The following is a 27,689-nucleotide window of genomic DNA, read 5'->3' on the forward strand; positions in this document are numbered from 1 at the left end:
GGAAATGACCTTTAAGACCACTGAGTCCAACCATCAACCTAACTCTGCTGAGTCCAGTGCTAAACCATGTCCCTAAGTACCACATCCACACGTATTTTAAATACCTCCAGGGATGGTGACTCCACCACCACCCTGGGCAGCCTCTGCCAGTGTTTAATTACCCTCTCAGTGAAGAAATTTCTTCTAATATCTAATCTACACCTTCCTCGGTGCAACTTGAGGCCATTCCCTCTTGCCCTGTTGCTTTTTATTTGGGAGAAGAGACCAACTACACCCTTGCTACAACCTCCTTTCAGGTAGTTGTAGGGAGCAATCAGGTCTCCCCTCAGCCTCCTTTTCTCCAGGCTAAACAACCCCAGTTCCCTCAGCCACTCCTTGAAAGACTTGCTCTCCAGACCATCACAAGCTTCACTGTCCTTCCCTGGACTCACTCCAGCCCCTCAATGTCCTTCTTGTAGTGAGGGGTCCAGAACCAAGCCCAAGATTTGAAGTTCAGCCTCACCAGTGCTGAGCACAGAGGGACAATCACTTTCTGAGTCCTGCTGGCCAAACTATGTCTGATGCAGGCGAGGATGCTGTTGGCCTTCTTGGCCACCTGGGCACACTGCTGGCTCACATTCAGCTGCTGTCAACCAACACCCCCAGGTCTTTTCCTCTGGACAGCTTTCCAGCCACTCTGCCCCAAGCCTGTAGCGTTGCATCAGGTTAAAGAAGCTGAAGGACATGGAGGACCAGAGCAGCGACTGGGGCTGGAGTGGTGACACAGCAGCCAGGCTGCCACTTTGGGTCCCTTCCTGCTGTAGCTTCTGCCTCCAGTGAATGCAAAATCCACAGTAGCTGAGTTGAGGAAGAAACAATCTGGAAGATCCACACATCAGGAAATGCTGGTTTTACACAGGCTGTTAGAAAATATGTAAGACACAGTAATCAGATTCATTTTATTAAAAAAACTTGCAATAAAATTCCTTGGAATTCACCATCTTAACTTTGAGAGTTGCAATATTTTACTAGTACATAATAACACAGTCTCACATATTTACATTATAATCCTCTATATAACAAAAATAGCCGTGTTGTACTACTGAATAATGCTTCCAAATATTAGCCTCAACATTTCAGTACTTCCCCCAGCTGAGTCACTGTCCATGCTCTTTAGCATTTACAGTATATAACAAAGCAAGAAGTAAAAAAAACCTAGAAGTGTGTGCCTCATGATTTCAGGCAAATCCCTTTAAGATGGTAGCTCTCTGACTCCCACAATTTTCAAGAGAGATAAAGTGCATTGGAGGGGAAAACGTATAGGTTATAAAATATCAGCAAAGAGTTAAAGTGTATTTGCAATACTGTACAGAAAGTAATGCTAGAAAAAAAGGCTGGCTTTGCAAACTGCTACTGCACTGTTTTGGCAGCAAGTCACAGGTAGCAGAGGGGAGAAAAAAGCTAAGGATGAGAAAAAGAACTGCCTGTGCAAATGCCACTGTGTGATTCTGCCACAATCTTTTGCTAGGTGATTCACAAGCCAAGCACAGCTGTCTGGAGAAAGGAACCGTTTTTTTTAACATGGAGATGGACAGTTTCCATGGTCAAAAGCAACAGGATGTGGCCAGCCTGCAGAAACTGGCTGCCATAACAGCAAAACTTCAGTCAGAAACTGGCCCCCACCCAGAGGGGGGCACAGCATGTGTGTGTGACAGCCCTGTCACCCCCCAGGTTGCCTGGGCTGGCAGCCCTGTGGGCAGGGGAGAGGCAGGGCTGAAGTCCTCCTGGTACATCCACTCCTGCTCGCCAGAGCAGGACTGATCACCTTGGAGAATTTCACTGAGACAGTCCATTATGTCCCAACTGGGATTTATTTTGGTAAGCTGTGCATTGATCCATACAGTATTTATTTCATTTGGGATTTTTCTTCCCTTTTTAGCATTGCCATTTGCTGGTAGTTCTCTGCAGCGTGTGAGAAGAGACGCAGCTGGAAAAGCTTTGGTGCCATCACTGGAAATCAGGATACTTCTGCTCTGTTGATGAACTATGTACAAATGGGACACCATGTTTTTTTTGGCTTGCTTATAAACTACTCTAAATAAAAATAATTCTCTTCTGGAAATGGATGGAATGTATACTTTGACATGTACAAAACCATTTTAAATGTTCACTAAATACAAGGAACATCTTGCTAGAAAAATAACAGACCCTCCCACCCACTGTCCCCTCTTTACATTTCTAATTATAAAATGGTACAGTCATTTCAGGTTCCTAACATGAAACAAGAAGTAAGGATGGTTTTACATACACATACAAAACATTTAGAGATTTGACATCTGAAATAGCTGTATACATTCAGAGCAAACAAGCATCTTGATCTTGCTATTGTTTTTACTGCTACACAGGACCGAAGAATTGGGAAACAAACAAAAAAGGGAAAATGGTATTTCTTTCCTTCTCGCTCAATTTTTTTTTTTTTTGGTTGCATTCACTCCAGGAAGAAATAACTTCCACCAATTCACAATTAAATAGTTGAGAGAAGCAAGATGAATTTCAGATGGAAAATCCATTCCTTGCCTTTTCATTCAAAATCCACAAAATCTTTCATTCATCTTCCTTCTCTCTTTCTCCCTTTGAAATACAGCTCCTGCTCAGAAGGTTTTTTCCCCTTGAAAAGTGCCAAGGAAAAGAAAGGGAGCAGAGCAGGTTTCCAGCCCGCCAGGGAAGCTGTGCAGCAGAGGGCAGCGCTCTCCCTCGCTCACCATCCCAGCCCACAGCTGCCATCTGCTACGCAAACAAATCCAGACTAGAAAGTCCATCTGGCGTTCCTCATTGAGCTGCAAAACTATCAATTAGTTCAGGTAACAGCTTGGTAAAATAAAAAGAAGTGCTTGTGTTGGATCAATTGTCCCTATTTATAAAGCCTGCTAAAAGAACATGTCCACCCCCCTTCTCCCTCCCCCCAAAATATGTCATTGACATTGTTTTTCACCACTGGCATTCACCAAGCAGATTCATTTCTGTCACTGGTTGCCCTGTATAAGCTCACACATTTTGCATCTATAAAACAAAGCAGTCAACACTCAGTGTCCTTCAGTGAAGCAGCAATCCTGGTCAGCACTTGTTAGGAAGAAACTCGGCTGCCCCAAATCTGCTGAAACCCCGGGGACCATCTTTCACTAAGCCTCTCAGCCCAACACGGGCTGGCTCTGTTCCCCTGTGTGGAACCAGAGCAGCCCGACCTGCCACAAGAGATACAGGCAGCAAAAAATGCAAGAGAGGCAGCAGCACAGCCTTAGTCCTTAGTTTGATACCACCGTTTCCTTCCCCTGCAGCAAAGGCTCACACTGGAGCAGATGTTTGTGAGAGGGGCTGGATTTCTCTGCCATTTCACTCCTGTGAATTGTAAGCATCCCAAAGGCAAAAGGAGCCCACCCACTTCTGTTCAGAGAGTCAGCTTGTCCTGGCCCATATTCCTAACTGACTGGTAACTTTGATCCTACAACAAGGATCTATGAGAATAACAAATGGTTAAAAAAAAGTCCATTATTGCTAATGAATAGAGATAAATTGGTTTTCTTGGTTTGCACAGACTTTAAATTCCTATTCTTTATTTCAAACCATACGCTTCATCATGAGCTCTTCTATGGACAGAGACCACAAAGGAACGAGCCTCTTACAAACCCTGGGAGTCTCCCAGCTGCCTGGGCTGAAAGGCATTTCCCACTGTTACACATAACCTCTATTGTCATTTCAGTACAGACCAATTGTCACAAGGAGGACTTCCAGTCCAGAGGTTTATGTGTAAAGACTTGTGCCCCAATCTTTGTCTTTTAATCACAGAATCCACTCAAAGGGCTGTGGAACATATTCAAAGGGAGAAGTCTGCAAGGCAAAACTCTGGGAAGTCTATACAATGACTGCATTCCAGGTTTAACAAGAACAGCAAATAAAACACACTTTATGGAAAAAATCTGTAAGTAAGTTGTACTGATGATTAAAAGTACATAGAAGTATTAAATGTTGTGCAGATCCCTGCCAGGGCAACCCATCCATATGCAAAGGTCTTCTGAGACATTTTTCAAATTGGACAAGCATTTATTTTTATTTAGCAAGGGGGAAATGAGGGTGGGTTGATAGGTTTGACAATAAAATCTTTGGGTCACAAAACACATATTCTTTAAGAAAGATTAAATTCACAGCTGGATCTGTCTCTGGTGCTTGGGTTTGTTAACCAAGTAAGAATGTATCCCAAACAAGTCATTTGACAAGAGATGAAGTGCTACCATTTTTGCAATGACTTCCTCTGGATCTGATCCAGGGGTCATTAGTGAGATCCAAGGGATCTCTTATAATATGAGATTTCAATAATGTTTTATTTTTTCCAAATTGCCTCTATAAAGCCTTTTTCTTTAGTGCCACAATCTTCCTCATCTACAAAGTCTAAAACTGGCAGCTGTTTCTGTTTTCAATACAATACAGTTTTCACTGTCATATCAATGTACTTTTATATGCATACATGGCAATTTAATTCCACAGAATGCTTAAAGAATTAACTGCAGTGCTATGATTGTCCTGATCTTGGTTTTTAGGCTCTGAAGCATTCAGAAAATAAAAAAAACAATTCAAAAACCTCAGCAAGTGCCAGATCTGTATCTCCACCAGAATGGGTCAACATGGGGAAGGGATGCAGAGCTGGTGTCTTGCACATTTGCACACACATTACATCATTTTTGATTGCAAAATTCTGCCCATTTAACTTTTTATGCATCCTACCTATTGAGCAGGCCTTTGGGACGGCAGGTTAGTGAAATCCATGAAAATCAAAGGATACTCAGAGCGCAGTCCCTCTCTGTCACAGGTTCCATCCTGCAGCGCAGCCCAGGTGGAGATGAGCCTCTCTAAGGTAAATGCTTCTCCCACCTCACGGAAAAGAGCCTCATGTGACAGGACAGAAAGAGCTCAGAGAAACACAAGATCAGCTTAATGACAAAGTGCCTTTCTCAGAGAGCTGCAGTGTCCCCCAGCCCTGCACAGGAGGTGCCCCTCTGCCCTACCACCCGTGCTGTGTCACGAGTGGGCAGCCATGGATGGTGTGAGCCTGCAGAATTCTGTGCAAGAACACTTGTTCATCAGAGGGCACCAGAGGATTTTGTTGTTTTGTTTTCTTTCCTGTCTGCATGCTAAAGGCTGCTGTCCCTTCTGGACAGGCAGTGCTGTGTCTCTGGTGTCTGGGCGTGCAGATCTGCAGAGTTAAGGCTTTCATACCTATTACAAACACACATCTGGTGGTCTTAATATTTATGAAGCACCTCAAATTCCCAAGGCATTTCACAAGTTATATATACAAAGAGTATTGTCAGCCAGGTCCTGCTTTAGGAAAACATTTCCATTTGACACAGGGGCTTAATTATGTTCATAGAAGACCTGTTGAAAATAATGGGATTTTGGTACAAGTCCAAAATTAGGCATAAGTGCTCTTCTGAAGAAGGACGGAATAAAACATTTACTTAAGTGCTTTCCTAAGTTCTGGCTTCAGTGACCTGTAACCTGGCATTGTACTCATTATCACTTAACAGTGTTCAGAGCTGTAGAACACCTAAGGATAGGGACGGAAAAACATCTTTCCTGAGTGAAACTGCAGGTAGAACTGGAAAAACAAAAGCATATTAAGTATATAAAAGCATAAAAAAGAAAGACTCCTGACCTGGATTTGCTAGGACACCTTGTGAAAGACCACAGTATGATACATAAAAATATCTCACCCTGCCTCTGCCAGTGGCCACTCATGGACCCAAGGCACCACATATAGTATGAAATACTTAGGAAAAGAGCATGCACAGTGTGATCCCTCTCTGAAATCCTTCATTGATTCCTAGAAATAAGGGCAGGGTCTCAGTTACCATCTGTGTGATGCCCCTTTGAGTACAGCTCCCTGTAATAATTTTTCTGGGCAAAGGACCTCCTCCATTATCAGCTGGGAGCTTCACCTCTTGCATCACTCCTCCAAAGACCCTGCTTGCTCTGCTGTGCTGTGGGTGAGTCCCCTATGACAACAGCTAATTGGTCAGTCTTTCCACTGAGATTCACTTAACTAAGTGTGTGAAATAAAATGAAAACTTTGCAACAGCTCCTTTGAAACCCAAACAATTCGGCCAGGAGACTTTTGCCTGTGGCTGCACTGGGCAGGTGTTGAAGGATCACTGACAATTCAGACCTTGTGCTTGTGATGTTCCTGTAACATGGAGCACCCAGGCTCCAGCGCTAGAGAAGAAATTGTACCAGTGTGTGTACTTCCCATAGGGAGAACCGTCCATAACCAGCTTCAGTCTTTCCCCTGCAGTAATTTGAGATTAATTTCATTCTTGTGTGGAGGGCCAGTATTTGGTGTAAGCACCACTTAAATCCCACTTCAGCATTATTTCCAGAGTTTTAGTGGAGCTGATGTGGTACCTCGTGCAAACTGTCTTGTGTATAAGTGAACTTCAGCATCAGCTCCTCTGATGTTTTGGGCCTTTCCTGTAGCAGCAAGGAATAAAGAAGACATTAAAGAATAAGGAAAATACTATTATAGAACCACAAACACTGGCAAGGCTGACCTAGCTGTGCCCTCTGGAACAACCTCTAACTTTTCCTTTTAAACCAAGCACATTTCCAGCTGCTGGTATCTCTTTAATTAAAAAGAGATATCCTTTCAAATGGCTTATAAAAATGTAACAGCATACTTCTAGATCATGGTTTTAAAGCATGATGAGGCTGTGATCCTTTGCCTCAAAGTTACCCTGCAATTTAGGGACTAAGAACATAAAAAAACCCATTCTATAAAATTAACTGAGTTCTAACTGGACCAATAAACATGGAGTATAATTTTTCCTTCTTCCTGTACGAAAGAAGCAAGTCAGCCAAAATGTTAAGGATAGTTCTAAACATAAGATCTGACAAATCGAATTTTGGTTTGAAGCTGGTTTCTCCATCTAACAAGTATATCTGCAAGGAGAATAAATGCAGCAAGAACCCTACAGTTGCTTTTTGACATGCTGCCATGACACCATCAAGTCAAAATATTTGACCTCTCCAAGAAATTTTGATGTAAGATAAACTGTTGATTCTGTAGACTTACTCAGGAGGCAGTAATGTGATTAAAATCATCTGACTGTCAACAGAAACCATTTATTCTTGTATAACAGTAAGCTAAAAATGCTTCTTCACAGTTGAGTATTTTGACTGAAAAAGGAAGTTGTACACTGAACAAGTAATGATAAACTTTTCCCTATAAAACAGAGCTCAGGATCAACTAAATAACCATCACAGGTCATTATTATTATTTAGGTGTTTTGATTTATGTTAGCTCTGTTTGTCTTCAAAACTCCCCTCTACCCAAAATATTGTAGTGTATAGGTATCTATCTATCTATCAACAAATTGCAAGTATTTCATCACGCTTGCAACAATGTTGACAGGGACTCCGGAGGGCAACCAACCACTGGAATTCTTGTGTTTGATAACAAAAACTGCTTTCGAAAGTTAAGAAGTGAAACACACTAAGAAAAAAACCCCAAAGAAACCAGGAAGTAAACACTTCCACCAGCTGCCTCCTTCTTTGTCAGCGATTTCTGACACGGATATCAGCATCTGCAGACCCTTTCTAAGAATATTCTTCTCGTGCACCTGATGCACAGCTGCTAACAGGCAGCCTCTGGAAACCTTTCAGGCACTGCTTTTAGCCTACTGGTCAGACCTTGGTCTGTAAAAGTAAGAAAAGAGACAATGTTACACTAGATCCTCTTTCCCAGCTACTGAGGTGATTTGAAGGCAGGCCATCAATGTACAGCTGCTAACAGCATAAAATATAGCAAGGGGCTACATGGACGGCGTGAAGCTGTAAGCTGTTCTTTCTCTCCTTCACACTGTGCAATACTTGTCTAGAACAGAACTCTAAGTAAAAACCAACATAATGCAGTTTTAACCCAAATCTCAGCATTCTCTGTTAATTCAGACTCCCTTACAAATAAAGGCCTTCAGAATACACCATTTCCAAAGCTTCCACTTCATGAAAGCAGGGTTCACGTTAATGCAGGGTGCTGGTACACCATCCTTCTCAAGCCATGTGTATTACATGCAGAAACAACAAGGCAATGATATATCCTGGAGTCAGACTATGAAGTGACCAGTGAACGGGAATTCAGATTTCTGGATTGAACTCTTGAAAAAGCTGGGGTCAGTCAGCAAAAACAGTGTCCATCCATAACAAACTATTAACAAACAAACAAAACAAACATATGTCTTTAAAAAAACCCAACACCTTGATCAAACAAGTGTAGAAAACACTCAAGCTGTCGTTTCAGTTACGTATTTATGAGCCACTGAAGAGCTACACGACTGCTCTCAAGCATGTGGGTAAACTGGAAGCTTTCCTCTCCCATGTGAACAAAATGAACGTATGTAGATGATGAAACTGCATCCAGGCAGACACAACTGTTGCTATTGCTTTTCGTGACCATCTCAGAATGGAGTGTGCAGGAGTAACAGTGCTCTGGAGGCATGTACATGACTGGTCCAAATCCTAGAAAGCTGTCTCGGTCCCTCCCTGTGACCCTCCCCTGTAGTTTAGTGTTGGATCTCTGTTTATTTTTCAAGACTTCACCTCTTCGCAGTCTTGATCAGTGGAAAGCTCCACATCGGACAGTCCAACTTCCATTGCCATAATCAATGAAATATCTGAATCACTGCTGACTGCTGGCTCCTGTTCATCTGTGAGAATAGAAAACACAGGAAAAGGGCATCAGAGTCACATCTTTGTGTCAATATATGACTATTTTTTAGTCCTACAGATGGAACCCAGAGGTTTCTCCACCACTGAAGTTGCGCTTAGATTCCAGACTTTGCTCTTATTCAGTATGTGCCTAAAGGCTTTTAAAACTATCAGAAAGTTCAAGCTATCAGTAGAGGGAAACATGATGACAAGGAGCCTGGATGGATAATGCTTTCTTCTAATCCTAATCCTCTCGGGGGTCTCCATCCAGGCCCTTCATCTCCATGACCTTCCTCCCACTGCCTGAGCGCTTCCCTCCCCATCCCCTTTCACTTCCTCAACTTGGCATCATGCTACTCTTCCCACAAAGGCAGCAAGTTAAATACAAAATCACAGGCACCTGGCTTGGCCACCAGGAAAACATTTCTAAGAGGAAAAAAATCTGCCCAAACCCTCCTTCGGTGACAGAATCTCTGTTAGCAGAGACTTTCAAGAGGGCACTAGGCTAATGTCTGGAAGGAACAACATGAGTATTGTTAGTCCTGCCTCAGGACTCAGAACCAGGCTATGTGCCTTCTTCCATTCTTTTCTTATTCACCCTTTTCTTTGATTTGAAGATACCTTGCAGGTTCTTGATCCACCAAATCCACCATTATCCCAAATACTGTAAGAGTCAGATTACTGACTTTTGCCAAACCGCAAATCCTATCAAAACTGCAAGTGTAGCAGGAGTAACTTTTATTTTTTTAATTTTTTTTTCCTATCTCACAGCACCTACCATGTGTGTATTTTGTAGCAGATAAAGCCAATGGATCTTAAGTGATGAAAAGCTAATTTTATTTCAAGAACAATCAGAGAAGCAAAACACACTGGATCAAAGGCACAAAAGTCCCATAGCTACCTGAGTCCCTGAGAGAAAAAGTTGCATGGTTTGTATTTTCAAGTGGTTTAATTACAATGACGATATTTATACTGTAACATTACAATGTTTTTAAATCTTTACTTATTTTACTTTTTAGAGAATAGAGAGCTTGATTGATGCTAAAAGTCTGAAAGTTGAATATCTGAGAATTAATAAGTAAGAAACATTACAAAGAAGCCAGGAAAATAACAACTCCTCACAGTTTAATTATTCACTTGAAGCTAAGTGAGCACAATTAGTCTACTCTCCAGAGCTGTATGATTTAAAAATCTTTTTTAGAAAAACCCTATGTATTTACTTGTGTCGGTGCTAGACTTCATGTTTTGCAGAGAAAGCTTGAGTGGGCCCTGCATTATTCAAACTGAAAGAGCCAATGCCTTCCTTTACAACCCTTCCCTGTTTTCACCCTGCATTATTTTTATACTTCTTGATTGGAAGATAAATAATTCATGCACGCAACCTCTTTATATCTGTATTTTTTTCCCTATCAAGATGACAGTAGTACAACATTTGAAGGCATTGCTTCTGACTATGTTCCCAGTGGAGGTGGAGGGAGTACTTACGAACTGAAAGGCATCTCCTGCAGACTTCAGGGGGCTTCAGTTACATTGAACCACTAGGTGAACTGCTGATCCAAGAGTACCAAAGCACATCACACACAACTCCAACTGCACTGGCAGCAGCCCCCTAAACCAGAACAATGTGGTTCCAGACCACTGGATTATTTATAATTTCCTTGCAACTAACAGGATTCTTAAAAACAATGAAAATGATGCTTTAAATGTTACCTAAGAAAAAGTTTGTATTTGCATGACAGAGTTCCTGAGGCTTAGCCATGTTAAACAGGTGCTCGGAGCACTCTTGAGGGAAAAGTGATTTTCATCTGAACGAGCTGTGCAGGGAAGAAGGACTGGCTGAATGGACTGGCTGAATGGTGACGGCCACATGCATGCTTGAAGAGGCAGGCTGAGCTGCCAATACCAAATGTCAGAGTGTCAAATGAGAAGTGTTTGTGCTGCTGAAATGTTATTTCAAGAATTGTTGTTTCTTCTAGGGTTACACAACACAAAAAGAATGCAACTGAGTTCAAGACAGGCAGATGGAACAGAAGCAGATTTACAGCTCACCTACCAGCTGCCTAACCTAGGGACAGGAGCACTCCCTTTCCAAACGAGCAAACAGGAATTTTACATTTAAAATCCTATACAATTATTCTACTTCTTGGATTTTAGTCTTTCCAAAGCATTGGCTTTGCAGTTTGTTTTCTTTGGGACCAAAGTGCAGGTCAGTAGGAACAATGAACAAAGGATGCTAAAAATGCCCATGCCATCACTCTGGCATTGCCTTTCCAGCACTGCAGAAGTACCTAGAAACATGAATGCTCCACCTTCCCTGCTAGCTAACAGTGCAGCAGTTTAAAATTCTAAAGCTACAGCCTGCTGCTTCAGCACAATGGGGGAATAAACCTCGGACATCACCATCCCTTACACCTTCCTTTTTAGGGAAGGGGCAGCACTGACACTTCTTGGGAAAATGCAGATGACACAATTAATGAATCTTTCAGCATGACACCCTTGCCCTTGTAAACAGGGGTCCTACTACGGGAACAGGTTGCCCAGGGATGCTGTGGATGCCCCAATCCTGGAAGTGTTCAAGGTCAGGTTGGATAGGACTTGGAGCATCCTGATCTAATGGGAGGTGTCCCTCTCCATGCTGAGGGGCTGGAACTAGATGATATTTAGAGTCCTTTCCAACCCAAACCATTCTGTGTTTCTGTGACGACCCCAACATGCATAGGATGAAACTGGGAGGCTGCAGAAGTTACATCAGACATGGATCAGCTGTAGGTAACTCTGGCTGCAAGGTCTACAAACTGCCTCACTGTGGCTCCCATGCACAAAACAGGCTTTCGAGACTGTGGTGGTTTGGGGTTTTTAGCCAGCCGTTCAATAATGGGAGCCAGCACAGTTTATTAAAGTTAAGCAAAGCCCAGCTAAACAACCAGTGCCAGGAGCTTAGCCGGCATTCCCTGGTTTTTAGATCCTATTCACAATGACAAAGCTTATGCAATCATACAGCTTCTACAGAAGATGCCTGACTCACTGTTAAGAACTTTTGGGACCTTTTTGTGAGTCTTTTTAAATTTGATGTTTTTCTTAGAGCCCTGAAGTCAGGTGAGGATCTCAACTTTCAGTGAAGATCTTAGCTTTCATTTAAAAATAAATGAGCCTTAAGAAGTAAAAAGGAAATGAAGAGTTTAAAAAACTTATCTCTTCTTTCTAGACAGATTTTATGTTGGAATATCTGACGTGATTTTAGAACTTTGAGACTGGCAATCCTGTCTAATAACATACAGTATAATACTTTACTGTTTTACAGAATTTCCTGCCACAGGCATAAAGCCTTTTGCTTAATGAAGCAAAAGGCACGACCCAAGCTGCTTTTCAGCCCAAGTGCTAGTGCCTACAGCAGGCAACTGTAGACCTCACTGCCACATTCCTCTCATGTCAGCGAAACGCAATACGCCACAGCACGCTGCCTGCTGCCAGACAGACTTTTTCCACTCGCTTCTATTCCCTGACACACATTCCTCTGAGGGGTGCAATAAAGCAAACTCCTTCTCTAGCCAATATTACTCTAAATGTAATGATGCTAATGCAGGAAGAATATCACCGCTTAGATATGGAACTGCCCTATGTAATAGTGGCACAGCCTTTACTTTTTACAAAGTTCATTAGGTTACGTTCATATTTGAGTGTAATTGCAATCAAACAAGGATGAAAATAGGTAATTACCCTGGTGTTTTAAAGACAGTAAGACTGCACACTAGTAATAGTTACCTACGGCTGCTGTTACACCTAACACTTTGAGTAAGGCTGTAGCTGCTGTACACTAATAAATATTCCAAAAGAAAGGGTCAGATGATGGGTTTCTAAGAATTTGATACTGTTTTCAAGAGTCTTGAGAGAGACCTAAGTATTCAACAGTAAGTGAAAAGCACATTTGCAAAAACATTCACCTGCCATGTGTACGAATGCATACAGGCACAGGCACAGATCCAGATACACTTGTAATGATGCTCTCAAGGATGAGGAACAAACTGATGTAACTGCGATAGGTTTTGCACTTGTGGAGACCTCTTTCCTGCTCACTGCTGGGCTCCCCTCAAGGGGGCCACTTCCCACCCTGTGCTCTGATGTCCTTAGGACATGAGCAGTGCTGTGGGGCTCTCCTAAAATTGCTCCATCTTGCACCAGAAGCTGAAATTTCCCACAAGCTCATGGAGCTAGAAAAGCTGCAGAACCCAATGATTGGGCAAGAAAGTCTGTAATTAATCTGTATCCAGGAAAACAGCAGAAAAGTAAGAATACACTAAAATTCTATGCAGCAAGAGTCTCAGCACTGACTGCATGTAAGATTTGCCTAAGATGAGAAACTTATTTCTTTCTCTGGATTTTCAGGTAGATCTCTGCTATTACATGCATTTGTGAGTAAGCAGCAAAGTGTCAGTTATTACATGTAAAATGAGAGCTGCCACCAAGTGCATAATTCATCTACTAGAAGTGTAACTAAAGCCAGCAATCTCCTGTTCTTGTGGATTAAAAACACGGGCCCCAGCAATAAACTATTCAGCTGGGAGTCAGTCTCCTTTCCCTCGTTTATTATCAACTCCCTGTGAACTAATCCAGCATACTCAGTCCTGCTCCACACATAATAAACTGTTGAACAGAGCTGTGCAGATGGCTTTCTTCACTTTATGATAGTCACAGGATTCAAAGGGTGAGAAAAGGCTGCCACAGATTTGGGTGCAACCTATTTGCCTAGCTGTAAAGGCGAGCATTTAGCATAAAAAACAAGTCTGGCTTTGTGCAGATATTCTGTTCTTGATGGTAGATGCCCAGCTTTAAGAAGAAATTAAAAACTATTGATTTCTTCATCTAATGAGATACTATAAAAAACTTATCTGTTATTATCCCATCTTTAGCTGGCAGAAATTGTACAGTAGACAATGGCACTCTGTCTAAAACCTCATTTTTACAATAAATATACAGTTAAACTTGGACTTGATTTCACTATTCATTTCACATTCTCACTACTGTGAAATATACCTTATTTCAGAGCTCTTAATTTTCTGAAGATAGAACTAATCCAAAACATGAAAAACCTGGTCACAGATGTGCTTTCAGATCTAGACAAGCATCTAAAATGTATGTTGTCAGCATGAACCTTACTCCAGTCTGGGGCTCACTCCTACTAAACAAACATTGCCCCCACTCAGATGTATCTACAAGCATTCTGGTCCAGAAGAAACCAGAAAAGTCGCCATCACCTGGAGCTCTGAAAAGAAAATGTATCCAGGCTCATTAGAGGCATTGATAGGGGACCTTTATCAAAATAGATTCTGTTCAGCATGAACCCACAGCAAAATGCCAATACAAGCAGCATTATTCAGATTTTATTTCCAGAATCAGAACTACCAGGACAGTATTTATCACATGTGAGTTACAAGCAGGAGAGACAGACCTCTCTAGAGCTCTCTGTTTTTTTGTCTGCCCAAGAATGCACTTTACCATTACAAAGTTTATTGCTCCCACCACTGCAGTCTTGCCATAGGATCACTTTGCTGCTTATAGTCTAACAGGAGTAGCATGGTCCTATGAAGTTAGGCAGCTCCTTCCACAACAGTACCAATCAAATTTATTTACCGCTAAGTTCCTCTTTTTTAAAATCATTAGTGATTTTAAAAATTATTCTCCAATTAATCATCCAATATGTCTTATTGGATCACTTTATAACTAAGTCTCAAATTCCTTCTATGTCATCTTCATAATCATAACACTTTAAAAGAGGCCATAACTGCACTAACAAAACTAATGCAATAAAACACAAGGAAAAAAATGCCTATAAAATCTCTAATGCAAAAGAAGCAGTGGGAATATACGTGAGAAGAAAGAGTTATAAAACCCCTGTTACTAATGTGGTCCTTCTGTACACAGTGGCTGATAAAATGGATGAAGTCTGGCTGGCTACAATTGAGAAAAAAGTTCTAGGGAAATATTATTGCTCTTTCGTAGCATCAGAGGGAGACTTATCTGAGCAACAAGGGGAAAAAAAAATTCTTGAACATGGTGACTGCTTTTGGAAGAAAAAGTTAGAGTTGCTTCCATAAATAACAAGCCAGAGCTCTGTGCATGCACTAATAGCAACAGGGTTTCATCCAGAGGACAAAGCAGATCCAACCACCAGCACATCAGGAAAAACCAAACCCCATCACCTGGTGAGATTCCTTCAAAACTGCATTTAAAAAGTGTGTTTAACTGGATCAAACCTGTAAGTGGTTGAGAGTTTTCTTAGATGGGTCTGGATAGGACACAAAGTGCTATAGTTTGTCCCAAAGCAAACTTGTTTTTTTTCTTCTTATTGAGGGAACAGGCAACAAACTTTCTTCCATTAATCTTCTTTTAATATATATTCTGAGAGAACACACAGCATCTCTTAGCGAAAAAAAGCCAAAGATACAGTTCCTTGTCACCAAACATCCTGCAGTATGAAGGGGCTCCATTACCATTGTCATCATCCTAGACACAAGCTACTGAGATGGAGAGCCAAAATTCTTCAAGGCATTCACTGAATCTGGGTGCCCAGTTAAGACACCGTATACCTCATTTTTCAGTTACAGGATTAATCTGCACATTGCATGGCCTGAGTATTATCTTCTACTAACTTCAGCTGCAGCTGTAAGTACTTTGCACTTCTGGAAATCATATCCCAAATATCTCAAGTCAAGCATTAAAATTTTCTGAAGCCTAAATTTGGAACATTCTGTAACTAAGCAATACATTTTAGTATTAGTTACCTAAAAAGACATTTTGTGTTTTGGCAAGACCAATAAACTCATTTTCATAAACAGTATAGAAAGTATAGACACCCAAATGCTCTAAAAAAAAAAAAAAAAAAAGGAAAAATCCCCTGTCCAAATGAGGACATATGATCTAAAACACATGGAGCTGATAGCAAATGCATTTGCAGAAAGCTGAGCAAAAGCGAAGAATGCATACCAGATGTTATTGCAGGGAGACAGTTGGACCTGAGCATTGTTTAATTTTTTATACGTATGTATGTATATCTTTAATGAGCATATATTAGTTCCTTGGAATTTTCTTCATGAATCAGAACATAAGGCCTTTGAAATTCACAGCACATATTAACATTACTTTAGGAGTCAACACTTTGGAGATCTGTTTTTTGTCCAGCTGACATTTTGGGAACTCATCTGCCTTGACAGGGAGATGCCAGCCCCCTCTGTGATATAATGAACTGCCCAGTTTGACACAAGAAAACCTAGTATTTTTGCTTTCAGTATACTTTCCTATGTCTCCTTACTCTTATGGGTCATGCTCATAATGTTCTGCTCCTGGGACTAGCAGGGAAACTCCTTCTATGGCCTAGATACTGCAATATAATTTTCTCTTCCCATGACTACTCTTTCTTCTTCCTTTTTGGAAACTCAGTCAAAACAAGACCAGAAAGATTACCTGAAGAGTCAATGGAGTCGTCACAGTAAGGTCTCTTGCACTGACCTGTATGCTTTCATTTCAGCTAATCCCCATATTCAAAGTCCTTCACAGTTTATCTACACATCTTGTCCTCTTCACAAAGTATTTTCTTCCATCTTTAACCGACCCCGTTCTTCAGACCCACACTCTCTCACTGTTTGATTGCCAGACAAGAACTACCCTACTTCCTTCACAACAGGGCATCCAGCCTCTTAAACCTTTGCAAAGCTGCTTTTCCTTCCTCCTTCCAGGCCTTCCCATTGTCTGGAAGGGAAGAGTGACAGTGGGATGCTGCTGCACATCCTCTTTACTGTTCACCTCTGATCATCCTCAGCGCACAAATACTGCACCAGATGCACCTCTGGTTAGGACAGCATGTTCTTCTCATGTCCACAGCCAGTTTCAGAAATAAATCTGTGCAGTACTTAGAACATGCAAAATTATTAATGCATTTGATTGAAAATCAGAAATTGCTATCTCTCATAAAAAGGGTAAAGATTCAAAAATCCTGAAGCACAGGATTGTAACTACATGACAGTTTTATTCTCAAGTACCTTAGTTACCTTCAGTAATGTATTAAATAGTCAAAGTTCTGTAATTCTGAAAGAGTTTAGCTACTTTCAGTAACATCCTGCCATTTCCTACACCACTCTAAAAAACCTAAGAAACATGAAATTAAGTTTTCCATTTCACATTAAACAAAAAATCTAATTCAACTCTTCACCAAACTCACTCACAAAAGAAGTGTCTTAGGCACAGACTGAACTAAAATCACTATTACCAATGCAGTCCCAAGCACTACTACAAACACTTCATGTACAGGTGTTATTCTCTGATAATTTCTATTATTCTTCCACTTAATTTCTCTGTACACAGCCCAAGTTTGTGACTTAGCTGCAGTATATTTCCGGGTACCAGCAACACGAGAGAGCCAAGCAGTGAAAGCCCACCTCCCCTGCTCTAACTCACCCTCCTGCCACCTCTCCTGAGCCAGCTCTGCTATTCCTTTGATTGGCAAGGGAGTTATTAAAAAAAAAAAGTCTGCAAACTACGTTGGAAACATTTTTTGCTAGGCTAGCAGCTGAACAGGCTGGCTCAGTTACAAGGCGAGAACTGCAGCCAACTTCAGGAAAGAAGCATACAGAGAAAAGAGGGAAGGGACCCCTCCTTGCATTCAAGATCTGTGAGCTGTCCCTGTGGTACCATGATGTTATATGTCTAAAATGTGTGGTGTGACACGGGGACTACTTTTTCACTTGATTTTCTTAGCAGCTGCTAAATGACCAGAGCTCCTTGGTGTTAATTCAAAACAAATTGCATTGAGAAAGGTAAAAATAATCATACTTCATCACATTAATGGTGTATACGGGATGTTGCAAGGATTTTTCCAGTAGCTGAGGAGAGAAGTGTAGGAAGACATCCACCCTTTCAGCAGTGAGCAGACATCTTTAATCACAGTGCCAGCCATTTAAAAATCTGAAAGGACTACAGGTATGTGACAAAAGCAGAGTTAAATGCTGTATGTACTAGATAGTGTTACACACTATATTGCCTATCAGCAGGCTGTCATAATAAGGAGACTTTTACATCCAGAAGTATGATCAAGCGATTTAATTGTGTGCATCTCAGTTTCCATGGACTATGCTGGAGACTGCTCTTATGACTGAACTTTCTTATTTATATTTTAAAAACCCATGTCAGCAGTGTGCTCTGTTTCCTGCAAGCCTGAAAGGAGAAGGAAATTACAGCCTGACTCAGACACATAATGTGCTGGGTTCAATGAGCCAGAGCGTAATGGTAAGAGAAACATTAGTTCTGTTGTGTTCACAAGGAAGGAACATTCTTTCACAGGGTGATCTAGACATGTACTGGCCACACAAATCCCTGAGGGCAGTCACACAGGAGAGGTACCGCAATAAGCCCAAGCATGATACAATATTAAACCAGAAGACTTGATTTAAGCTAGTGGTTTCAATGACCTTTTTCTCTGGCCTGATCATGCTGCAGAGCTGTGACCTCTCCTTGGGAGACTCCATGGCACATGCAGCTGCACAGAGTCACCTGAGATTGCTTCTTCTCAGCAATGCAGGTCCCTGCTGACCCGCCCTGCACAGCAGCTCCACATTGCACTGCTGCTTTGCACCCCGTTCCTGGCGAGGAGGAGTGAGAAAATGGGATGCTCAACCCATAGGCACCCTCCTCCTCTCTGCAGCAACTGGAGGGCCTGTCCCAGAGCATCTGTGGCTGGATGGTGGCCAAGGCTCAGCAGGGTCTGCTGGCACAGAGCAGGACCTGGGGGAGATTGCAGCTCATTGCAAGAATCTCTGCCTAACAGAGATCTACTGGATCATGCAAAGGCACCCAGGACCATGGCCCTCCTGGGAAGTGGGAATGCCACCTCTGGCACTCAGAAGAAGGCAGGAAGGGAGTTTGCTCTTGGAAGAGCAACCCACTGAGAGCACACGAGACTAGGACATGGAAGTGGACCTGCAGAGCAAGGCCTGGCTGGGCTGTTGTCAGAGATCTCACATTACTGCAGCTTTTCTTCAAGGAAGTTAGAAGCTTCTCACTCCTACTTCAGCTCATGTACAAAGTGGCTAGTAGCCAGCAAAAATCTGCATGGGGGCAATTAATTCTGAGAACTTGATGTGAAATGTAGGCTGCTGTGACAAGCAGAAAAAAAAACCATTTCTGCCTAATCACTCTGAGCTGCTTCCTCAATTACAAGCGTGCACACAGCTGTAACAGAAAACAACAGCTTGCTTTAAGGACAACTCCTGCTAATTTTTGAATGAGGGGGTTGGAAAAGCTCAAGTTAGTCTGGCTGTGTTTGTCTGCCATGGCAGCATGTGCATGATTCTCAAATCTGTCTCTTTAAATACCCTTTACTGCACAAACTCTCAAAACGCCTAGGTCACTAGCAAAGCACAGTACTGAGGAATCATATAATGAATTTTCAAGAGCAGGAACAATGAATATCCTTGTGCAAAGATGTCACAAAAATGCCTGTGCATATATTCGAGGTTTTATGGAGAAAAAGCACAAGGAGGTGGCTGAAAAGCTCAACAATGGTGGAACTACTTGGAAAATGTGCATGTGTATCTTCTCTCCCTCTCTCTCACACACCGTCCTGCCTTCTTTGCCAGTGCTGTTAACACTGGGCTCCACCTGAGACATCCAGGACATTTCCAAGATAAAGGGGCAAGTCATTAACCCAGCACTTCCCAGGTTTTTCCATTTTGTAAATGTTGCTAGGAACCCCGTCCTCACCATGAAAGTTGGGGTGCTTGGCTGAAGTTTAATTCCATTAGAAATGTCCATAAAAATAATTTCACCTAGGCATATCTTCTCATTAGATAAGGGAAAAAAAGCACAGCGTAATGAAGCCAAAAGAGAAAAATCCCACAGTGGTGGTGGAGGAGGAACCCGTTATGTCAGATACGTCATTTTCACTGCTGTCACTAGCAAAACACAACTTTTAGCACTGTAACTTTTCCCTTAAGGGGAAAACAGTCTTCCTTTTTGTTCAGTATTAGGCAACAACATGCCTGAGAGCAGGCCTGGCTCTGCTGCAGCAACAGCTCCAACGCCTGGAGCAGGGCACAGCTGTGGGACCGCTGTGCCTGCCAAATGCGGGTAGATTAGAATGGCATTCAGCAGCCATCCATCCACACAGCTTCAGCGTCCTCCACACTGCTCACAGGTTGCCCACAAACAACAAACATGTGCAGAGACCATAACCCCGTGTGTCACACTTTTTTCCCCCCTCTGACACTTCGCAGTGACATCAGTGCTGTGTCTCCCACCAGCCACGTGTGGACTTGAAGGATGTGACCATTTCTAGTCTCCTGTCACGTCATGCTCCTATAGTACTGTCAGATACACGTCCCAAAAAAACTGGGAGACACTTAGCCAAAGTACACTGCTTATTACGTTAAAGATCACCTGTTACAAGTCCATAAAAACAGAGGATACATGACAGAAACAGCGCAAAATCCCAGAGAAAATATGCTCTTGAACTTTACAGGACTTGTCTATCCTGATTCGAATTGGACAGCTTAAGTATATATTTTGTCATAGGCCATGGCTGATCTAAGAGAAACACAGATTTTAGTGCAACTCAGCTGTAGAAAAACCTCTTGTAAAAAAAAAAAAAAAGCAGAATCATAGTGTCTCAACTGTGCAGTGTCTCAGTGACTCTGTCAGAAACCCCCTGTTTGAAAGCAAAGCACAGGCTTTTCAGTCTCACAAACTCCATCAGGTATCAAAAGATGTGGTTGTCCTTGATGTTGTGGCATCAGCAACAGTACAATATTCTGCAGACAGCTCTGATGCATTTATTGGAACAAAGAAGCTGAACAGATGACTACAGTCATACACTATAGCTATACTATTTTTCCTTTGCTAAGATGGGCACACAGGTAAATAGATGTTTTTCCTGAATGCATGGAAGGGGCAGTTCAATTGGTTAGCCAGGCATTTTTATGTCTACAAAAAACATTCAAGAATTAACAGAATGCTCAATTAGTAAGAACATCCAGTTTTCCATACAGAAGAAACAATTTCAGCCACTTGTATGTGCATTAGCAATGAAGAAAACTAAAGTGACAAGCTGAAGTGTCACCCCTTAATTTCATTAGAATTGCAGTAGTTTTTGAAATAAATTCTGGATGCATTCCAAGTAAGATACTCTACTAATCTGAATCTCCCTCCTACGGGCTTCTTACAGCATTCATACACTTCCCTTTTGAGGCCCCTAGGATAAGTTAAAAATTCTGCAGGGAAGCTTTCTTTAATATTCAGTTTCTCAGAATCTTTACATAAGGAAATTTTACCCTAATTGAAAACAGTGTGCGCTGCAGTTCTCGTGCTCTGGGTTCAGATGCAGTCATGGTAAGTACTTGTGTCTGATCCTCCTTTGTACACATACAGAAAAGACAGCCCTGACCTTCACTGAGCACTGGCAGACACTTCAGATGACTCAATACCAACTGCTGGAGCTACCATAAGTGTCTCCCTTAGAGACGTGAAATGCTTCACTGTTTTCAGATTTTTCATCTTCTCTGGAGTCTCAGTGATAATGTTGTTTTAAACAACAGTAAGAAAGGGTAGGTTGTGCAGGAACCATGCTTCAAAGTAGCTTCAGTAGAACAATTTCTTTAACACATGGAGTATTTCTCTTCACTTAAAGATGAAGCCTTAGGAGACTTGCACTGAAAGGGATGTCTTGGGTAGTTGAGTCCAGTCTCCACTGTTGTAGTGGCTACACAATATAATCCCTTTCAGGTTTGCTAGTAATTAGTATCATTCACAGTACAAGCTCCCGAACTACTTAGTTCATCTCTTTGCCAGTGCAGAACCACAGCCGGATGTCAGTAAAAAGCTGTAATATCTGGTTTTCAAAAGAACCCTTCATGCAACACCAGCCCATAGAGATTTAAATTTTATTTTTTTTTTACATCCTATGATGGCATATTAGTTCAGCTCCTAATGTTCCTTTCTCTAAAACCTCACAAGCCTATCAAACCTTGCAACATGTTTTACATTCCAGGGTAATTATGCAGTCTTTAAATGGGAATTATTCCAACTCTTATCTTCCCTGCAGCCTACTCAATAGTTGCCTTATCAGTAAGATTTGCCATCTACAGTTGTGGCCAACTTGTCTGACTGAGAGCCAAATCTGACCATGGCCCCAGACAGAAGTCTCTCTAGCAAAATGCAAACTTTGGTGCTGAAGACTTCCTAAAACCACAGAATGGTTTGGGTTGGAAGGGACCTTAAAGATCATCTAGTTCCAACCTAGTTTCTAATTTAAATCTACTATCTTTCAGTTTGAGACTGTTCCCCCTCATCCTACTGCGATATATCGTTGTAAAAAGTCCCTCTCCAGCTTTCCTTGAGGCCTCCTTCAGGTACTGGAGAACATCTTCCTGCTACTTGGATGGTCTATGTAATGGGAAGGTCCTTGAGTGCCACAAGGCAGTGGTGAGCACAATGTGCCTTGTGCCAGGCTGTCGGTTGGCATTTTGCGACAGGGTGCAAAATGACTCAAACTGCCACTGACATTTAAGGATTGGCAAGTGGGATATGACATTGTCAGTGCTGGTACAATCTATAAATCTTGTGTAACTGTGACCGAGTCCTAGCAGAAAGAGTAAAATAGATGTAAGTAGCCAGAAACAGCTCATAGTTTCAGGCAGGAACATTTCCCAGGCAGGACTTCCTGCAAAATGAAGCAAAACAACTGATTCAATCTGTCTATGCATAGTTGTTCTTACAAGAAATGTGGCTCTTTTCATTTGTTTAGAAATCAGACATGCCTCCCCCTCCTCTCTCTTCCCCAAAAAAGAGACTGTATCAAAACCTTTTCTCTTTGGAAAAGTAAAACGTCTTAAATGCCCTTTGGATCTCCTTTAGGTTGCTTTCACAGTTTGCTTAAAGCATATAGCAGTATGTTTGATGTAACCGAAAGCATTCAATAGGCAAGAAAAGTAAGCACATTTAAAACTCATCACAAGCTCATGAAATGAGTCTTAGAATACGACTAGGAGGCATATAGAACCACTGCCTATTTGGAGCAGAAATGTTCAAAATGTTATTGTTTCTTGCAGTAATGCTAGTGCTCCAGATAAAATTCTAACAAGCTAGGCTGTGTATATTAATTCACATTCACAGTGATGAGTACACAAAAAATTTGAGAAAAGCATTCATAAAGGAAAAGGTCAAGAATTTATTTCATTATGTTCATTAACATTTTTTTAAAATCAAATTTATGCCAATCTCCTTTTAATGGGAACATTTCTTTGACAATGCTGCAATAGCTCAACATTACTGTTTGTTTTTTTCTCATTAAAAAAAAAATCCCTGATCTGCCAGGCCAGACCTGCTACGTTTGGATCTTGTCTGAAAATACATTTACAGAAATGGCTTATGTAAAGTAGGAAAAATATAAATAAATCAGCCTTTACAAAAGTTGAAACCAAACTACCAAGCACTCTGAGTTAAAGATTTCAAATTAATTTAATGTGAGCCTCTCTCTAACCCTGTCTCATTCCTGCCTGTCTCCATTTCTGCCCCAAATCAGCCTTTATGACAAAGAACATAGCACAGTTCCACTTGACCTGACGCTTTGACCTGAGACATGAAACCAACAGTTTTGTCTCACCAGCCTAAAGCAAGAGTGGAAGTGTGCTCACTTCTTATTTAATTAGCTCCTTTTGCTTTCCTTGCTCACGGCTCGCATAAGTAACATTAGAAAACAGTGAGCTCCATTTTCTCACTTACAAAATGCTAGTTGTGACAATTAAAACCCAGAAGGAGGCAACCAGGACAATCTCACCTGAAGGCCACTGAAGGTGCCTAAAGGACACCCCAGTCACAGAATCACAGAATTGTCAGAGTTGGAAGAGACCCCTAGAGATCATCTAGCCCAACTCCCCTGCTAAAGCAGGATCGTCTAGAGCACATTACTCAGGACTGCATTCAGGTGGGTCTTGAATATCTCCAGAGAAGGGGACTCCACAACTTCCCTGGGCAGCCTGTTCCAGTGCTCTGTCACCCTCAACATAAATAAGTTTTTCCTCATATTTAAATTGAACTTCCTACGTTCCAGTTGTGCTCGTTGCTCCTTGGGGCTCCCTGTCCCTGGGAACTACTGAAAAGAGTCTGGCTCCATCCTCCTTGCACCCACCCTTCAGATACTTACAGGCATTAATAAGGCCTCCCCTCAGCCTTCTCTTCTCCAGGCTAGAGTCCCAGCTTTCTCAGCCTTTCCTCATAAGAGAGATGCTCCAATCCCCCAGTCATCTTTGTTGCCCTCCACTGGACTCTCTCTAGTAGTTCCCTGTCTCTCTTGAACTGGGGAGCCCACGACTGCACACAGTATTCCAGATGTGGCCTCACCAGGGCAAAACAGAGGGGGAGAATGACCTCAACCTACTGGCCATACTTCCTTATGTACCCCAGGATTCCATTGGCCCTCTTGGTAGCAAGGGCACACTGCTGGCTCATGGATAATTTACTATCTACCAGGACTCCCAGATCCTTCTACTTGGAACTGCTTTCCAGAAGGTCCCCTCTAACCTATATTGGTGCCTGGGGTTCTTCCTCCCCAGGTGCAGGATCCTACACTTGCCATGGTTGAACCTCATTAGGTTCTTCTCTGCCCAGCTCTCCAGCCTGTCCAGGTCACAATGGATGGCAGTACAGCCCTCTGGAGTGTCAGCCACCCCTTCCGGTTTTGCATCATCAGCAAATATGCTGAGGATACACTGTGTCCCCTTGTCCAGGTCATTGATGAATATGTTGAACAAGACTGGACCAAGTATTGATCCCTGGGGACACCACTGGTTACTGGCCTCCAGCTCTACCCTGTTCCATTCATCACAATCCTCTGAGATCTGTCACAACACAGTCCTAGCACCCAGGGTAATTTCTCAGTGCCCTTGAAGGCCTAGGTCTGGCTGACAGAAAACCCAGTAGAAACTCTTAGGCTATATAAATCCAGGGCCACCTAGCATTTCCTTTCAAATAAGCTTGCAGGCACAATCTAGGTTAAAGTGAACAACTTCTGGCGTAAGAAAATCCCCTACAAGTCAGCGCTTTTGCCAGGGATTCTTGCTGAAATGCTCACGAGGACATGAGAAAGGCCAAGACCAAGAAACCCCTTTTTCAGAATTCCTTCTCGGAGCAGTGAAGGGGAAAGGTCAATTTCAGTTTCAACAAACTGCAGCTGGAATTGTACTAGAAAATATGCTCATTAGGTCACTCGGACACTACCACTACCATCAAGACCTCCTAATACTCTACAAATGAAACTGAAACAGAATAATTTTTCAACACTGCTTTTCTGCATGAAAACATTTTGTCTCTGTTTTAATGTTTCCACTGAATACATACTCTTGTTCCACCTTCTTTTGGGTTCTGAGCATTCCTGTTCTCTCAAAAGGCAGAAGAAAGAGATATTACCCTACCCACCAGTATGTACCTGGAAGAGTAAAAGTAACAAAAGCTCTCTGAAAACCTCGAAGACCAGCCATATAACTTCAAAAAATGTTAATATCTTCGCACTGATTCAATATTATTTCCCTTGGTAACACTACTGCCAAGTTAGAGTTAACATTTTGTGACCTTAAGTTTGGTTTTAATCCCTCCTGCCTTTTCTTTTCCATTCAAGTTCTTAAATTTCAACTCTTCTCATTGAAAAGAGGTAGCTTCCAGAAGGATCCTAGGTGGTTTCAGAAGAATATTTATGCCTCAGGAGTTTTTAGAAAAAACAAAGATTAAAACATTGTTATACTATTTATCTAGTCCAAAAAGATGATTTTTAGAAGCTGAATATAAATTTACAATATATTTTTAGTTTTTACAAGGGAAGTGGACTCCTATCTTTCAACCAAAATGAGACAAAAATGGAAGGATTCATTTTAATAAAAGAGAGACAGAAGGAATTAATTACTGCAGACAAATGTAGTTGTTTCCATCCTGTGGTATATGCATTCATTATAGTAGTTTAACACGGCACTTTTGAAGGTGGACAACTGAAAATGTAATCTTTCTATCATAGCTTTTCTTCAAACTGTTTCCTTTGAAGTGTATCTTTAGGCTGCAAGTTAGAGAGTAGCTGGGAGCACGTTACATCTCCCAGAACAGGTTGGCAGAAGGTCTTGTTTTTTTAAAGTCTCCTACTCTGAGACTATTTTCATCTTACAGATTGATATCTTTCCACATAGAGAAAGAAAATTTCCTAGTGCCATTACCTTTTTAAAACACAGTTATAAAGAAGTAACTAAGTTTAGCAACATCTCAGTTGAATCCCATGCACATGGGGACAAAATCTGAAGCAAGGTCTGTCATACATACTTGATACGCCACATTTGGTGACTGTCTCCCAAATAAATGTTAGCAGCAGAAAACCTTGCATTATTTAACTACCAGCCTGAGGAACTGATAGATTTTAAACCTCTTTTGTGTGATTGTTGTTTTTCCCCACTGAGATGCTAAGATTTAATAAAGCTATTTTAGCAAAGTGCTTCTTATATTCTGACTTCACAGTGATGTTTTTGTCCTATATGTTTTCTATGCATTTTTCCCATAGGAGTCTTACAGGAATATGCTGCCTAAACAGTGGCAAATAGAGCAGAAATTCACCACAGATATCTTCAGGTAAGTTGTTTTGCATGGTAATAAGTGGATTAAGATAGGGTTTAATTATTGCCACAACAAAGCATACGTTCTTGCCCACTCTCTGAGTGCCTCAGATATGTTGAGATCAGTTAAAATGAAAAGAACAGTAAAAGGTATTGGCACTTGCAAAAGATAGTCACAATAAAAGGCCAAGTTGGGTGGAAATTCCATCATGTATCTTCCGGATGCTGCCTAGAGGAGTTGTGGATGCCCCATCCCTGGAAGTGTTCCAAGGCCAGGCTGGATGGGCCTTTGAGCAACTTGATCTAGTGGGAGGTGTTCCTGTCCATGCAGTGGGGTTGGAACTAGATGATCTTTAAGGTCCCTTCCAACCCAAACCAAATACACGCAAGCAGAATCAAGAGTGACTTCTGCAGAAATGGCACAACTTTGTACCTCCTCTACCTCAGCCGCATGTTTTTACCCTCCCATGCGCAAATCTGCCTTTCCACTTTTCCCACTAAATTGACTAGATTTGTTTGCTTGCTACAATCTGTTCTCACCTGTGAATTTTTCAGAAGTGGGTCCATCTGTTACTATCTGTGTATATAATGACAGGCACATTATCCTGACCCTGGTGGGGGTCTCTGGGGCCTGCACAGTGCAGGCAAGCATTACTTTTGCATTGCTTGTCTGTCTGAAATAGAGGCAGCAACCAGCAGCACTGACCCTGGACTCCTGCTTTCCCTCTGCCTGCCTGGCTCGAGAGCTGTTGCTCAGACTCAACTTAATTTTTATTTTCAGGTGCTGATTCAAGCTGGTTCCTCATGTCTCCCATTTGTGTTTGTTCCTGAATTGGTCAGAAAAATATTCAGAAACACAGTAGCACATTTTATCTTAAACATCACTTCCTGACAATTTCAGTGGAGGCTTTGTGTAAAAACTGATGAGAATAAAAACTCCTCAGGCATTAAGATGTGAGAATGTGTCCTAAATTATCAAGCAGATTGTATGCAAGACTCTGAACATCTCTTGGAAGGCAAGACATTTATTCCTAAGTACAAACCAGAGATCAGCTAGTAAAAAGTCATCTGGTCTCTCTGCAGTTCAGATTTGTATTTTAATCTACACTGTCCATTTTCCTTTCAAAGCTTTCTTGTTCAATGTTTTATCTAGCTGCCTGCTTAAGTCAGTGAAGTTTAAAGATACAAGCTATGTTATCACTGATCCCAGTCCTCAGATCCCCTTTTCCCCTGCACGCATACAATGCACATTCAGAGCAATTGGGAACTATGCATCTAAGGACACGCATGTGTGTCACCACAGTTTTTGCCATGGCACTTGTCATCGTTGTA

General features: G+C 41.8%; 1 protein-coding gene across 1 annotated transcript in view; it reads right to left on the reverse strand.

Annotated features, from left to right (window-relative positions):
* Nucleotides 1-902: 902 nt before the first annotated feature.
* Nucleotides 903-27,689, reverse strand: part of RNF150 (ring finger protein 150) — a 127,091-nt gene continuing 100,304 nt past the window's right edge. Inside the window, exon 7 of the mRNA XM_051618574.1 lies at nt 903-8,729. Within this exon, the coding sequence (XP_051474534.1) occupies nt 8,611-8,729 (119 nt within the window). The 3' untranslated portion in view covers nt 903-8,610. The remainder of the gene's footprint in view (nt 8,730-27,689) is intronic.

Source organism: Apus apus, chromosome 4 (genome assembly GCF_020740795.1).
Source record: "Apus apus isolate bApuApu2 chromosome 4, bApuApu2.pri.cur, whole genome shotgun sequence".
Classification (NCBI taxonomy): domain Eukaryota; kingdom Metazoa; phylum Chordata; class Aves; order Apodiformes; family Apodidae; genus Apus; species Apus apus.